Source organism: Pelecanus crispus, chromosome 11, assembly GCF_030463565.1.
Source record: "Pelecanus crispus isolate bPelCri1 chromosome 11, bPelCri1.pri, whole genome shotgun sequence".
In the NCBI taxonomy this organism is placed as follows: domain Eukaryota; kingdom Metazoa; phylum Chordata; class Aves; order Pelecaniformes; family Pelecanidae; genus Pelecanus; species Pelecanus crispus.
Window position 1 is genome coordinate 9,013,426 of NC_134653.1, and position 14,990 is coordinate 9,028,415.

Sequence of the window (14,990 nt, forward strand, 5' to 3'; positions counted from 1 at the left end):
GTGCTGATCTGACAGCCCCGAAAATGCCGTTTCCTGCTTACACACACACCGGTCACATGCGTTTTAACGTGGCTCATCTCTACCCTGCAGGACGTAGGGGACAACAGAACGGGCTTCACACCTCTTCGCTGTGTTGCTCTCATCCCAATTAAAACCCACTTGCAGTCCTGGCTGGCATGAGCTAAGATTTCCTCCTTAAATCCTAACTGTAACATGGTTTCCACAAAACACCTCCATCTTCTGTGATTCGAACAGCCAAGGCAGCTTATGTCCTGCTATCCCAATTTATTTTACTGCTGTACTGTACAATGTGATGGGGCTTTGATTGGGTCCCCCAGACACTGTTGTAGTCCTCCTACTAATACTACATACAATTCCTCACTGCGGAGCAGGAGACAAAGCATTAGCTAATTAGGCACACCTCCAAAAATTCATAAAGTAGCAATTCTTCACTGTTGCTAACCAGGGTTGGATTTCAGCCTAGATTTTTCTGCTGGAAGGAAAAAGCTATGCCACATCAACAATTTCATCAGCTACTTATTGCTCCTCTCTTTTCTCCTTACTTATTCGTTCTCTCCATACACAGCCATAAAAGAAAAAGAAAAGCGGTCTTGCCTGTAGATAGTTGAAGTGTTTCTCATATCAAATCCTGATGCGTTTATTCTTTCCAGGAAAGCTTGTGCAAGCTCTGGTGTGATGTCATACACTGTGTCCAACTGCTTTGTTGCATTGTCGTAGCTAATGAATAGTCTTATCTGACCAGTACAAACAAAATCATGCGTCAGGATTATGAAACAATTACATCCAATAAAATACGTTTGACACTCTAAATTTATTGCCTCCATTCATGTTATAGAGAAAGGAAGAAGACAGATTTGGATAATGCAGTATTTTTGAAGGCAAAGCTGACTGAATGATTCTCTGTCAAACTGTCAAATAATTTGAGGGTCTTCTATCATTGGTCCCTATCTTTCTTTCAGTAATAGTCACAGAAGTCTGACACAGATAAATAATTGCATATTAATGATAGGCACTTTCAAATTCCAAAAAGAGAAGAATATTTGGTTGACAATGGATTTGGATTCACTTTATATTTAAGTAATTAAAATATATAAACTTACTTTTCATGTTTAAGCTTGCATTTGTGTTGATATTGTTTGTAGCTGACATCACTTGAAATGATCTATTCAAGCACATTTTGTTACTTACTTCATTGAGACTAATTTTCGTAATTTCTTCTAATGGGAGATGGACCATGTATCTTCCTAAAATCCATAAGTTTTCTGCACTGACCCAAGAAGCTGATTCATTGAACCCTGTTTTGTACAAATAAATACTCACTATGACATTAAGAAAGTAATTATTTTTCAAATACATTGTACCCAGTATATTGTTGTTAGTAAATAATAAAAAAAATCTGCAAATCAGAAAAATCCTTAGCAGAGAGAGTCAGATTCCCTCCATTAGCTAGATTTTAGCACTACATTTTTATGAGCCCATATATTTTTTAATGAAAATGAAATAGTGATTCAAATGTCTCAGATTTTCTCATATGAAAATGATTAATGTTTTATGTTGTTGAAGTAGAAAATGGATAAAGTATGGGACAGGAAAAATTAAACCAATAGTATTAAATGTGGAGCAGCACTTTTTAAATTAAGTTTTCCCAGTCAAATATATTATTTAAGAACACCAGGAAGGCATGATACTTTGTAACACTTTATACATCTTATATATTATCATCGATACCACTCATTTCAGCAGTATGTGACAGCAATAATGGAGAAAATGAAAAATCATTCATATACCTATATGGAAATAGGTTGGCAGAAAATACAAAATACTGCATAACAGTTAAAAAATGTCATTCATTTAGTAACATTCTCCCAAGGACTGAAAATGAAATCAAGATCCAAATATCCCTGAGAAAAAAAGTATTTATGGACTAGGTGGGTACTTCAAGCCACAAAATGTTGTCTCCAAAGTGTCATAATTTGGATGGCTCGACGTGTGATACCTCTGAACATGTTCCTTAGCAGTGCTGATACTCACAACTCTGTTAAAATAAAATCATCAGTGCATTTTGCAGAGTTTTCAGTATCTGAAAAAAACAGCCTATAAATATCAGAAGCCGAAGAACCCCACTTAGTGATTTTTTTGAAAACACAGATCTAAGCTCCTTAGCTGAGATAAGACAATGCTCCCAGCAGACCTGTCTGTCAAGCCTCCAGTTTTTGAAGTGATATTACCTCCCATTACCAGGAATATTAGGAGAGTTGAAAGACATAATAGAAGAGTTAAAAAAAACTATCACGATTCAAGGATGTCAGCTGTGGCCTTTAGCAGAACAGACTTGCAGTTACCAACCATGGTAGCTGTGATCCCCAAAAGCTGTTTTGTTATTTTTAAATAAGGTACGAAATTCAAAAGTTACAGCCTCCTCTTTTTGCAAGGGCTACCAGCACACTTATCTCTGAATACCTCAGTGGTTTTCATATGAAACATGTGAGAACTGGCTGAGTGGCAAAAAAATTTATGGCAATGTTTGACTCTTAAGACATAGAAGCCACATGTCGTGTCCCGCTCACCCAGTGATCCAGCTGCAGGGGCTGCCTGACACCGCGGGGAGAAGCGCTATGATGGAAGAGCCCTCTCCATTTCTGCAGGCACAACAGAGGCACAGCGATGAGCGCTCTGTCACCAAAACCAGCAGGAATGCTTGGGAGGCGGCCTCGTAAGCACGACAAGTACGAGGCTTCTTTAAAGTTTATTTTCTGCTGATCTTCAGTGAGGAAGATGCTGCTTCTGCAAGAGGGCTGATCCCTTTCCCAGGTGGTCCCAGTGCTACCCACGTATAAAGCTGAAGTGAATAAATTGGACTATTGCAGGACTCTTCTGCTGTCCCGCACTCCGTGCTGTGACCCGTGGTTTGCAGATATATTTGAGTGAGCTTTAGACTTGCCAACCTGGATGTTGGTAGCAGTCCAGCTGCGCCTGCTCAGGGCTGACGGGCTCTCCAGCTCATACTACCAGAACTAGCTGGTAATCAGTCCACACCCGATGCCTTCGGGAGTGGATTCACCGCACCTGTGCTGCTTTGCATTGGAAGCAGCAACCAGGACATGAGAGGCATGGTAATTCTCAGTCCCTCCTGAGCTGGGGGATCTTTTACAAACTGAGGGTTCACTAATGCTGCAGACACAACCCAAGGTATCTGATGCTGTGGGATTTTCCCAGGACTGCTGAGTAGCATCAGGCAAGTTCTGCGTCTGTGCTTCCCCAGTAATGCACTGGCATTAATACCACCTCATAGCAGCATCATGAACTTCCTCTCTACAGCTTACTGGGTTACTGGGTTCAAAATGATATTTTGAAATGGCAGAAGTCCCAGGAGCCAAATGTAGCTCCACTGAAGCAAGTGGGCATTTTGCCTTTGATTTCCAGGGAAAGAGGAAGAACATACACATCTAAGAGTCTAAAATGCTCCCATGACAGCGCTGCTGGGCTGTTTGCGAAACCCAAGCACTGGCTCTGATGCGTCAGTGCCGCTGCCGCTTCACAGCCCCCTCGTGGAGCCCGTCCTGCACTGTCCCAGCTGTGGCACATCTGTTTAAGACACATTACCAAGGCAAACAGATGTGGTAAAATGCATAAAATCAGAATTAATTAACTTTGTTTTTATCTTGTCCCTCTTCTGAACAAGTCAGTGCCACGTGCAATAGAACTTTCACAACATCCCACATTTCTTTTGTATTTTTAAACAGTGCATTGGCTAATGTATTCTGAGACAGATCTATTTCTCTAGCCTGAACGGGAGGTCAGAAGTGAACACCACACCTGTCCAGAGTACCTGACAACTGTATCCTATTTAAGTCTTAGAAAAAGGCCTTGAGTACAGAGACTTTGTGTATAGCTCTGTGCCGAAGAGATGAAGAGCAAGGATCTTTGGAGAACTATTTGCTGTGAATTACAAATATATTGTGTTTACTGTATTTTGGAGCAAAGGTATTCAAGACAGCTACTCTTAAACAGACGTGTGTTCAATTTGGGAAACAGTTCAATGTAACGGATAGGCCTTCTGCTGACTGTTTTTCTCTCATGATAAGCAAGAACAAAATACTTTGTACATAACATACCACTCATGTTATAGGATTTTTGTAGAATCTGCTTCATCCAGCCATACAGAGCTCTCTGTGTATTTGCTGAGGTTTTGTCATAGAGGTCCTTGAATAATGTTGATCTAAGTGATACAAGGGCATGTTAGTTCACTAATAAGTTAACTATTTTTTTTTTAAATGACACTCATGGACAAATGTTTTTAGAAACAGGAACACACAAACAGAAAGCTATCTGGAAAATAGACTGGGACCATATAGTAACCTCTTTATAAAAGTATATATAGTCAGCAAATACTACGTAGTATTAATTGTGTCTGGAAAATAAATGGCTTACAAGTTTCTGAAAGCATCCTCCTGCAGAACGTTTGGGAGGCTCCCAATGACATCAGGGTGGAGATAGTTCACTGCTGATACACGCAAAACCTGGCTTAGGATATCCACACAGTCCAAAGCACTCAGAGCCAGAAAGCATTTATCCAGTGTTATAAGGAACAAGGTCCTGTTTACTCCTGGGCTTTGAAAAATTCTCTCTCTAGTCTTGTCCCAATCCAGAATAATATTTCCCATTTCCTGCAAGCAACAAAGGGTTAAAAGAATGTCTCTGATTAATGCAATATATTGCTCATTTTGAGGCCTGACAGAAAACACTCTACAAAAAATATGGTGCTGTTCTTATGAAAAATAGCAGCAAAATACTGCCTGGTTGAATTTCTTTGGACAATTCCTTCCTGGCATTAGCCAGAGACCAGCTCGACTCTTTTGACAGAATCAAAATGAAAACCAGAAAAATAATCCAAATGGCTGAAGTTATAGTGTGTGCTCTCATGAAAGAATTAGTTACTTGGAAAATGAAAGAATACTGGAATTGAATGGGTATTATTTCATACATAATTTAATAAGTAGACATCTCTAGAATAGACCTTTTCCCATGCAGTATTTCTTGCAGCCATTACTACAAACATCCCCTCCAGAAGATGGGGCAACATCAAAGAACCAAGCCCAGGGAATGAAGTCACCCTGGTTGGAGACGGATTCCTAGGTTGCTCCGTCTCACAAGTCGACGTGTCTAGGACGGCCTGTTCGGAGCTGATAGTCCGGGGCCTGGCGATTTGTTCATGCAGTATCATCAGTCCTGGAAGAACTGGGTATGCCGTTTGAGAAGACGAAATTTATGGTTTATTGAAAGGGCTTATGCTCTACTGCTCTGACTCGCAGTGCGTGCTGCACACCTATCCTGTGTGCTTTGGCAGCACGAGCTGCACCACCACTGTTTGAATAGCGGATTATATAGTGTTTGTTCTGGGCAGTCACCTCATGCGTCTGGGGAAACCCTCTCCCTTTCTCCCAGATTCGTCTCCACCCCCTCAGCAATACCCACGCTGGAGGCCCGTTGTCCCGGCAGGGAAGGTGCCAAGTGCTCTCACACATCAGGCTACGATCCCACTGCTGCAGTGGAGATCCCCTCTGCAGGGGCGACCCTCCCCGCGTGGCACTCACTGACTTTGAGTGAGACTTTTAAGATGGGTCACACAAGGAACACACCACAGAGGCAAGCAAATGGTGTTACGCTGCCTCCCCTCCAAATTGCCTAACAATTTGCTTGCACGCTCCCATAACTCATCAGCAAGGTAACTAATTTCACCTTTGTCCTGGTTTCGGCTGGGATAGAGTCAATTTTCTTCCTAGTAGCGGGCATAGTGCTGTGTTTTGGATTTAGTAGGAGAATAATGCTGATAACACACTGAGGTTTTAGTTGTTGCTGAGTACTGCTTATGCTAGTCAAGGACTTTTCAGCTTCCCATGCTCTGCCAGGTGCACAAAAAGCTGGGAGGGGGCACAGCCAGAATAGTTGATCCAAACTGCCCAAAGGGCTATTCCATACCATGTGACGTCATGCTCAGTATATAACTGGGGGGGGTTGGCCGGGGGGCAGCGATCGCTGCTTGGGAACTGGCTGGGTATGGGTCGGTGGGTGGTGAGCAATTGCATTGTGCATGACTTGCTTTGTATATTATTATTATTATTATCATCATTATTATATTGTTATTATTAGCATTACTATTTTACTTTATTTCAATTATTAAACTGTTCTTATCTCAACCTAAACTGTTCTTATCTCAACCCAGGAGTGTTTCTCACTCTTACTCCTCCGATTCTCTCCCCCGTCCCATGGGGGCAGGGGGAGTGAGCGAGCGGCTGCGTGGTGCTTAGCTGCTGGCTGGGGCTAAACCACGACAACCTTCTTTAGTCATCTTAGCTCTCTTTCTAGCCACTGAAGAGAAGCAGATACTCCCTGACAACAACTGGTCCTACCTACCTTAGATACTCGCGTAGGAAGGTAAATGATTCTCTGGAGATGTGTTTCTCTTCAGTGATTACAGAGAAAATCCAGACACCAAACTTTTAGACAAGAAGAATTAAATGAAATAAGTCCAACCTAAGGAGAGGGGGCTCCTGGAATCTACTACAAGCCAGCTAATAACTGCATGGTGTGCACTGCGAGACCCCCGGTCTAGCTCTTTCCCATTTATCTAAACCATTGACAGCAGCTTTTCGTTTTTGCAGGTGCAAAGTGACTTACAAGATGGTCCTTTCTGCTGCTGAAGAGATACTTCATTGCGGTTTGGAACTGCTGCTGATCAAGCTGTTGAAATTCAGACAGTAGTTGCCTAGGCTGGTATAAAAGGTTCTTCAGGTGGCTTTTTATGGACATCTAAAGTATAGAAAAATATGGGTAATATACGTAAAACTTATACTATTGTACTAGGGGCATTTTTTACTCCCCAGAAATCTCTGCTCAAGGAGAGAAAAGTGCTTAGGTCCTGTATTGTCTGTGCTGTTAATAGAATAACTGTAACTATATAATATATATATAAAATAATATATATGTAAGAATAACTAGAATAACTATACTCAACACAAACTGTAAACAAAAATAATCTAAATGCAATGCTGAAAGACAACAACTTTTAAATCCTATTCTTGACTTCACAAGCGAGTCCTCTCCAATGAGCCATTTAACAAAAATGCCTCAGTTTCTCACTTCCTAAAACAAGAGTACCAATGCTTTTCTGCTGCACACAGCAGAGCTGTGAAAATGAACCTTTTAAAAAGCTCAGAAAAAATCAGGTATCATGTGCATATGATTATTACTTAAAAAAAGGAAGGAAATGTGCAATTGGGAGGAAAAGTCCGTACCAGGTCGTAAGGCAAAAACATTCTCTCTCACACCAAACTGCATTACCAGTTAACAATCTCGTGCCTGTTTTGAAAATCTAAGGGGAATTATAACATTGGAACAGAAAGCACTGTAAGGCTCATTAGCACCAGACTGGAGTAAAATCCCTTCCAATTCCTGACAGAATTATTTCAGAATTGCTTTGGAATTTGAATTGAAACCGTTCTTTGTTGTCTTTGCTTAGCTTGCATCGGCACCAACAAATACTAACTTACTTAGGTCCTTGTTGCCTAGGGGGTCCAGGCCTGCTTACCGCCTTAAAATGTTACTACATCTAATCAAATGGGAAGAGGCAGTGCTAGTCTCACGTAGGTTTAGATGAGCTGTGACAGTGAAACGGAGCTTGGGAAAAGGTTTGAGCGCTGCGGAGCTGCATGGCCGTGGGCTTTTGGGAGTGCCTGAGGCTCAGAGATCGCACATTTGACACTTTCAGAGTGTGTGTCTGTGTGGAGGGAGGCAGGCAGGTTTTGATTAGCAGGCTACAGCTCCACTTAACCAGCTCATAACTAATCAGGACCAGGGATATAGAACGATGACTTTTTCCTATATCACTTCCACACTGACAATTTACAAAAACAGAGGTCAGAGGAGCCTTAAAAGGTGGATGTGTTTTTTAGGATGCTCTGGAGCCTCTCGTTCCATCGGAAGCAGTGCAACCTACAGCCACAGCCAAAATCTGGGAGAAACCTGCTATTTTGTGGAGAAACAGCATGTGTATACACTCAGTTCAGAAACAATCGCTGAGCCTGAAAACTCCTAATTTCTGCTTTCCATTAGAGGAAAGGCAAAAAGATCTTTCTTATTATTTCTGCCCTGCATACTCCTGCAATCTTAGAGGAAAAAACCCAACCAAAAAAACTATTCCTATTTCCTACTATCTGCTACACTGTAGATCTGTTAGTTATCTCTATTATTGACAACCTAGTTTTGGCAACAGAGATAGGTTGCTTTTTTAATTCCTTTTAAAATAAAAATTTTCACGTATTTTAAATGGCACAAACCTGTAGGCTGCTAAAAGTAAACATAACTTCCTGGGCATGAAAATATGCCATGACTTTTGTAAGCATATCTGCTGTCCAGACATTAGAACTGTAACAGAAAACAGGACAAAAAATGCCAGTAAAATAATATAACATGTAAAATAGCAGATTACAAGACAAAACAAGAACAGGAAAAGCAAACACTAACACCATAATGACATGAGTATTCAGCTTTCTGGTCTAACAAGACTAATAGCCGACCTATTTAATGCAATGAAAACACATGGTTCAATGAGGAACGGAATGAATTAGTTATGGGCTTTTTAATCTAACTCCACAACCAGCCACAATAAACTCAATTTTCCAACGTGCTGCCATTAGTACCATCTCCAGGCATGAGACAAGCCGTGCTGTGGCTAGTCTGGAGCTATAGGTGTGCTTCCTGGCACCCCGTTCTGCGCGTTCTGATCTGCTCGTAGAAAGAAAGTACATTGACTAATGCCTGCTGCCTTTCCCTCAGCAGCGTCATTCATTTCAGCGTGTCTTCCTTATGCAGCCATTGATTTTCTCCAAATATGTAGGAGTGGAATTGCCTTTGAGGCTTATACTGCTCTTTCAAATTTAGACAAAATTTGCAAATAACTCAAACGTCGCCAGAAGCTGGAGGAAGTGGGATGGATGGGGGATGGAGCAGGACTGAAAGAGGATGATGGACAGAAAGCTGGAACTGCACCTGATTTCCTTCAGAAGCCATTCTGAAACATACGAACAAAGTTAATTATCAAAACTTCTGAAAACTGTAGCAGGTGTTTATTCTCAGCCTCATTATATGCAAGTTTTTTGTTTTATCATAAACGCCAGCTTTTTCCTTGTTAACAGGAAATACTCACAGGAGATCCAAATCAAAGTAATCATACGTGCCAATTTCATTCTACCCATAATGTTCCAGTTTCTGTGGAAATGAAACAGATCATATCTGAAGTGCAAGATAATACTGAAAAATCAAGATGGTGAGAGTAATACATTACCTCTGAAAATGAAGTATATCAAGGAGGGCTACATATGAAAAATGGAACATAAAAAGTTATGGTGAGATACTGAGTTTTAATTCCTTTTAGAAGCATAAGTGGGAACAATTTTGTACATTACCATTCAGATATTTTCCAGTTACTACTTCCTCCTACGGAAAAAGTGATAACTATATGTAATAAATTATTATTTTTAGATTATAATGTAAAATGTTAGTAGAGAGATCAAATAAAAATACTAACCACAGCTTTGTGTAATAATGGAGGCAAATCTGTAAAAGATTATCCCGTTACTAAAAGCTGATTTAATGTTTTACCATTCAACTGTCTTACACAAAAATACATACATTGTATGCAGTGATTGAAACTATATATACACATATAATTTATTTATAAGCATTTAATGTGGTTTTGATTAAATGTATTTACAGAAGAACAGTGAAACTAAAAGGCTATTAAATAATAAGCAATCTTGGTGAAATTCTTTGCTGGCATAGCTCCATGAAGTCAAGAGAGCAGAAAATATGGTCCTAGTTACTAAACAGTACTGCATCTATTTTACTACGCATCACTTTTTCCATCCACACAAAATATATCCCTCATACAGGAATTCTGGTCTTACCTTCAGAGGTCTGACTGTGTGTAATCTCAGCATGACTCATTGATATCAATAAGAAACACATCTTCAAAAGCCTGGACATTTCTTCTAGTGTTTATTAGAATGAGAAGATATTTTGATTGAAGAGGAAAATAAAAAGAACTGAGTCACAAGGCAATATTCACCCAAAACTTTCATAGTGATAGATCAGAGACAGCCTAAGCTGTGGAGTACAGATAGAGATCAGAATGATCTAGAAGTGCTTGCTCCCAAGTTTTCAATTTAGATCTTTTTCCAGGATAGAGATATATTTTATGCAAATACAAGTCCACCAAGTGCGTACGTGCAGCTAGATTTATTCTGCTTTTAGCAAGTAGCTCTTTTAATTTTCTTTGTAGTAGCACCATTTCTTTACTTAGCCACATTCCACCTAAATATGACTTAAATGCAGTTTAGTTGAAAAAAAACAACCAAACAAAACGCTTTTAAACTCAGATAAAACAGAACAGAAATAGAGGGAGTGAAAACGGAAATAGTAAAGAAGCACCAAGCAAGCCCTAAGCCTTCTCTAGCGTGTTAAGTTGCCTGCACTAAGACTGCAGGGCAGGTCCGGGACCCTCCGTGTGCAGATCTCCGAACTCAGCGTGGGAGGGCCTGGCCCTCGCACTTGCCCCGTGAAGGAGTGCTCCCCTCCCCTGCTGCTGTCACTCTGCCAAAAAAGGGGGAAAATGTCCTTGTGCCCTTCTGAAACAGAAGGAGAGCGACACATTTGGGAAATGGGGTTCAAGACCATGCCGCTTCATTTAGATGGATCAAAGCACTAGTCTTTGTACTCACGAGAAGTACACCATCCATTTTTTACCATCAGCTAGGACACAGTTTCTGTAGAAATATGTGTTTTACTAGCTTTTGCTATCCCTGCTGCCCTGTGCTATGTGGCATAAAGATCACTGAAATATAAATTAGCTGGAAGAGCAGTAACGGGGTACCAGGAGCTTTTCACCAGGGTGCCACTGATTCTCGTCAGTAAAGACTGACAGTCTCCCAGTTGTCCTACATGAAATGAATTTGTTGCTTTCGGTCTAGTTCCTGAAGGACAAGGATACACATTGCAATAGTGCCCAGCCTGAGAAGCAGCAGGGACAGAAAGGGAGCGGAGACGCAGCGGGTCTCGCCCACACAGGTGTTTCTGCAGCCACGTCCCCCCCCGCAGCACCGGCGACCGTGAGCTGCTCTAATCCACGTTGCACCGAGTTCACCGCAGAGAGGATTTTCTGCCTCTGTACCCTCAGCCTGGCCCTCTGCCCAGCCGTCACCATCCCCACAGGTGAAACAATTAATTAATCTGAGATATTAGATGATGCTCTGCTCTACAGCTTGCAGCTTCTTACATTGGGATTAGTCCATGATTTTAACAAATGACACGGAGGGCCCCGTTGGCCAACTTTGCTCTGACCCTGAGATGACTTTGTAAGGTTTTCTCTCCCTTTCCTTCATTTCAAGGACTTATCTGCAGCTACACTTAATTTCTGCATTTCTTTTTGTTGCTGAATTTGGATCCATTCTTTTTTTTTTTTTTTTTTTTAAAGTTCTCTGCCACGGCTTGAGTTACAGATCTGAACATTTGATAAATATGAACACCTTTTTCAGATTGTTTAATCTCACGTGCCAGCAAAGTACTCTTTTATGAAAATGTCTTTCAACAGCCTCTAGCAATATTTCAGTCTATCGCAAATACTTAACTCCAGTCTTGTAACAGGAGTGACTCAAACTGACAGATGATGAAAAATTTAAACATTAGACTTTAAGAAGCTATTGCCTCTGTCCTGTTCTTGCACACACTGAAACCCTTTTCAGCTATTCTTTCGGGAGCGCCACAGTACGTCTCTCATTCAGACGTCTCTGGTTTCCTACACAATGAACTTTCTTGTGTTTGTTTCTGCCCTCGCCCTATTAATTTTGCAGTAAGGTTTGATTACTCTGCATAGCTTAAATCATGCTACCAATGTCAATCCTGATTTGTTTATTCCATCTCATTCGCTTTGATCAGGGAGTGTATTTTAATTAAAGCACGCTAAACTAATCTATAAGGAGATTAAATGCTAAGGAAAGTGCTGTTTTTTCCTAACTCCAATGGACAATTAGCAGAGGCAGAAGGAGTCTGCTGTGAAACAGCCCTGCTTGACAAGACACTTTGCAGGATGAAATAGTTCCTTTTGTCAGTGCAACTAGTCCACCTGCAGAGTTCACTGCAGCTTTCAGGCAACCCCAAATCACCCTGTGGGGAAATCTGTAGATCCCATCCAGCATTTCCTCAGAGATCATTCCTCACACCACAGCAGCATATGCTGTGATCAGATCTCTGAGGTGTCACCCTTGCAGAACTCCCTGGTTATGAGGCGCTCCCGGATTGCCTTTGCTCCCCACACAGCCGCTCTTCCATGTATAGAAATCCTAGACATTTTATCGCTCACTCCAATGCAGCCGCTGCCTTATCTGAAGCTTGATAACTAGAAAGCTAACCTCATAATCAGAGTCTTGCCGATCAGCCCATGCACCGCCAGCGCCCATCCTCCCCCTTGCCGCCAGGCTCTCAGCACCTCTGCAGAAAAGCCCGCTATGCCGTGAGGGAACCCTCACGGAGTTCAGGCTGGCAAGGGACAGAGGGAAATAAGGGGAGGGCGGAAGAGAAGAAAGAGAGATGGGGTTCGTGAGGCATCTATGGGGAAAGCGCCAGGGCGCTGTACCTGTGTGCCGCGTGTGCCTCCGTCCTGCACCGGCAGCGCAGTGCGCTGGGCGGCTCCAGCCAGGGACCCCAGCGCAGCGGGCAGGGGCCCAGGCCAGCACCGCCTCGCAGCCTCAGGTGTGCGCCCAGCAGCACCCAGCCTTCAGCCGCAGGGGCGGGGAAGAGTCCTCTCTGCTGGGGGGGCTCAGAGGGTGAGGGACTCCCACAGCAGGCAGAGGAGGACGCTTCCCCTCCCGAGATGAAGCCAGCTCAGCGGCGTGCGTAGGGCAACACACAGGGCCAGGCTGGTGCTGCCCAGCACCCCGCTCCCCCCACCTCCCCACCCCGAGCACGGGCGGGTGGCCCCAGGCTCCTGGGAGCAGAATGCGAACCGACTGTACCTGGGATCACCCAGCAAAAGGGGGCCGTGGCTTCTCTGAGACGAAGTTGTTCCAACTTTGTGCTGAAAGTTTCCCACTAAATCATGCCCTTGCACAGCATCTTTTTCCTGCGATGCAACGCATCCAGTGCCACCTTGACAGAACAGAGAGTTTAGTTACTCTCCAGAGCAAAACACTGCACATTAGTGAGACCACCAAGGCGCGACTTGCACACCGTCACCCACAGCAGGATAGGGACAGCGGAGGGACGAGGCAGGTCCCCCAAGCCCAGGAGTAATGAATTCGGACATCGGACTTGCAACAAACGCTTGTCCCCTTGGATGACATCTGAAAAGTATTTCAGCCAATTTGGTCAACTACTGGACAAGAGTTTCTTTGCACAGGATGTGTGAGAGACATTAACTACGCACAGATGCGCTCTCAAGGTCTGGAAAGAGAAAGAAGTCCCTTCCCTGACACAATGAGCCACGCTGCGCCCCTTCCTTTGCAGGGAACGCCGATTTTAGAAGTGGGGCTGTAGGTACAGCCCCTCAGGGCTACTCTGTACATTCAACAGGACTAAGCAGGTTTTTGACCCTGTTGAACATGGTCCCTTAGACTTTACGCATACTCTGTTCATAGCTTTTCCCTGTTATTGCTCATGTTTTAATAAGTGTTTTAATTCCCCATCTCAAGTGTAAGAATACTTGTTTAAATAGAGGGAACAAAATTAGGAAATAATAAGGGAAAAAAAAAACCCTATTATTTACATTGCACATTCTGTCCCAAAACTTGTCAAAGCTATTACAAATCAAAGTCCTAAGTCACAGGACTAAAAGATGAGAGACGTGAAATGCAGTCTCTTGTGTGATTTTTAACCTGTGAGATTAAAACATGTAAGTACCTTTGAAGAACTTTGTCTTAATACATATTTGCTATATGAAGCTAAATTCATTACACATTAAGAAACGTATTTTCCCAGAACTAAATGAGTACAAATGAAGGTAACAAACCAAAAATTAACAGATACATAGCTCATTTTTCCAAAAGACAAATCTGATTGTAGTCTGTGCCAAAATTCAACAGCACATGCTGAAACAAGACTAATACTGAGCCTGAATTACTGCTGAAAAAAACCCCACCAGTCAAACCCCTCACCCCATACTACAAAATACTTACTATTTCACGAAGATGACTGAGAATAAAAGGCTATTAAATTAGCAAGAGAAATCACTAACAATCAGGCAAGGGAAGTCCAAGGTAAAAAGACATGCTGAAGCACCCTACCTGGGATAAGATCACCAATCACTTAAAAATAAAAAAAAAAGCAAACCAAAAAACACAATGCATAACTTTTTTAGACTTCAAAAGCAAAATTTAAGTCAGTCTTACTTTACTTACCAGCTGATACACAAGCTGAGGTTTCTCTGCTCTCTCACAACACTTACATCCCAAGCAACGCAAGACATACGCCTGCCAGTTCTGTACTACTTATGATGCTGCTTGTTGTTTTAAAGGAAGGTTATATCCCAACTGCCAGAAATTATCCGTTTTAAACAGAGTTTTTAAGACAAGACATATTAAAATAAATAGCATTTATTTAGTGTTCCTGAAGAAAACGTCCCAAGCTAGCAAAACCTTCAAAATCAGGTCCCTGTAGCCCAATCTTCAGAGGCAGTTTGACTCACAAAATTTGCAAGAAACTGCCTGCAAGTTTTTTAAGCTGAAAACTTTTGGGCACAATGTGCTTAGAAAGTTTGCTATTAAACCCATCAGTTTAAAGTGCAGTTTTGGCAAGTTCTACCATAACCCCCCCTTTAGCTTGAAAATGGCATATGCAAAAGCAATGAGGATTTATGAGGCTTTGAGAGGAACATGAAGGAAACCCAAAAGTGATACATTTTTTGTGGGCTGTTAGCCCTT

General features: G+C 42.1%; 1 protein-coding gene across 2 annotated transcripts in view; it reads right to left on the reverse strand.

Annotated features, from left to right (window-relative positions):
- OTOA (otoancorin) overlaps positions 1-10,065 on the reverse strand; it is a 37,098-nt gene extending 27,033 nt beyond the window's left edge. For both annotated transcript variants that reach the window (XM_075719044.1, XM_075719045.1), the window contains exons 1-10: positions 9,987-10,065; positions 9,608-9,636; positions 9,486-9,516; positions 9,365-9,392; positions 8,358-8,445; positions 6,700-6,831; positions 4,453-4,688; positions 4,137-4,240; positions 1,210-1,316; positions 616-755 (exon numbers count right to left, since the gene is read on the reverse strand). In XM_075719044.1, the coding sequence (XP_075575159.1) occupies positions 616-755; positions 1,210-1,316; positions 4,137-4,240; positions 4,453-4,688; positions 6,700-6,831; positions 8,358-8,445; positions 9,365-9,392; positions 9,486-9,516; positions 9,608-9,636; positions 9,987-10,065 (974 nt within the window). The remainder of the gene's footprint in view (positions 1-615; positions 756-1,209; positions 1,317-4,136; positions 4,241-4,452; positions 4,689-6,699; positions 6,832-8,357; positions 8,446-9,364; positions 9,393-9,485; positions 9,517-9,607; positions 9,637-9,986) is intronic.
- Positions 10,066-14,990: the final 4,925 nt, after the last annotated feature.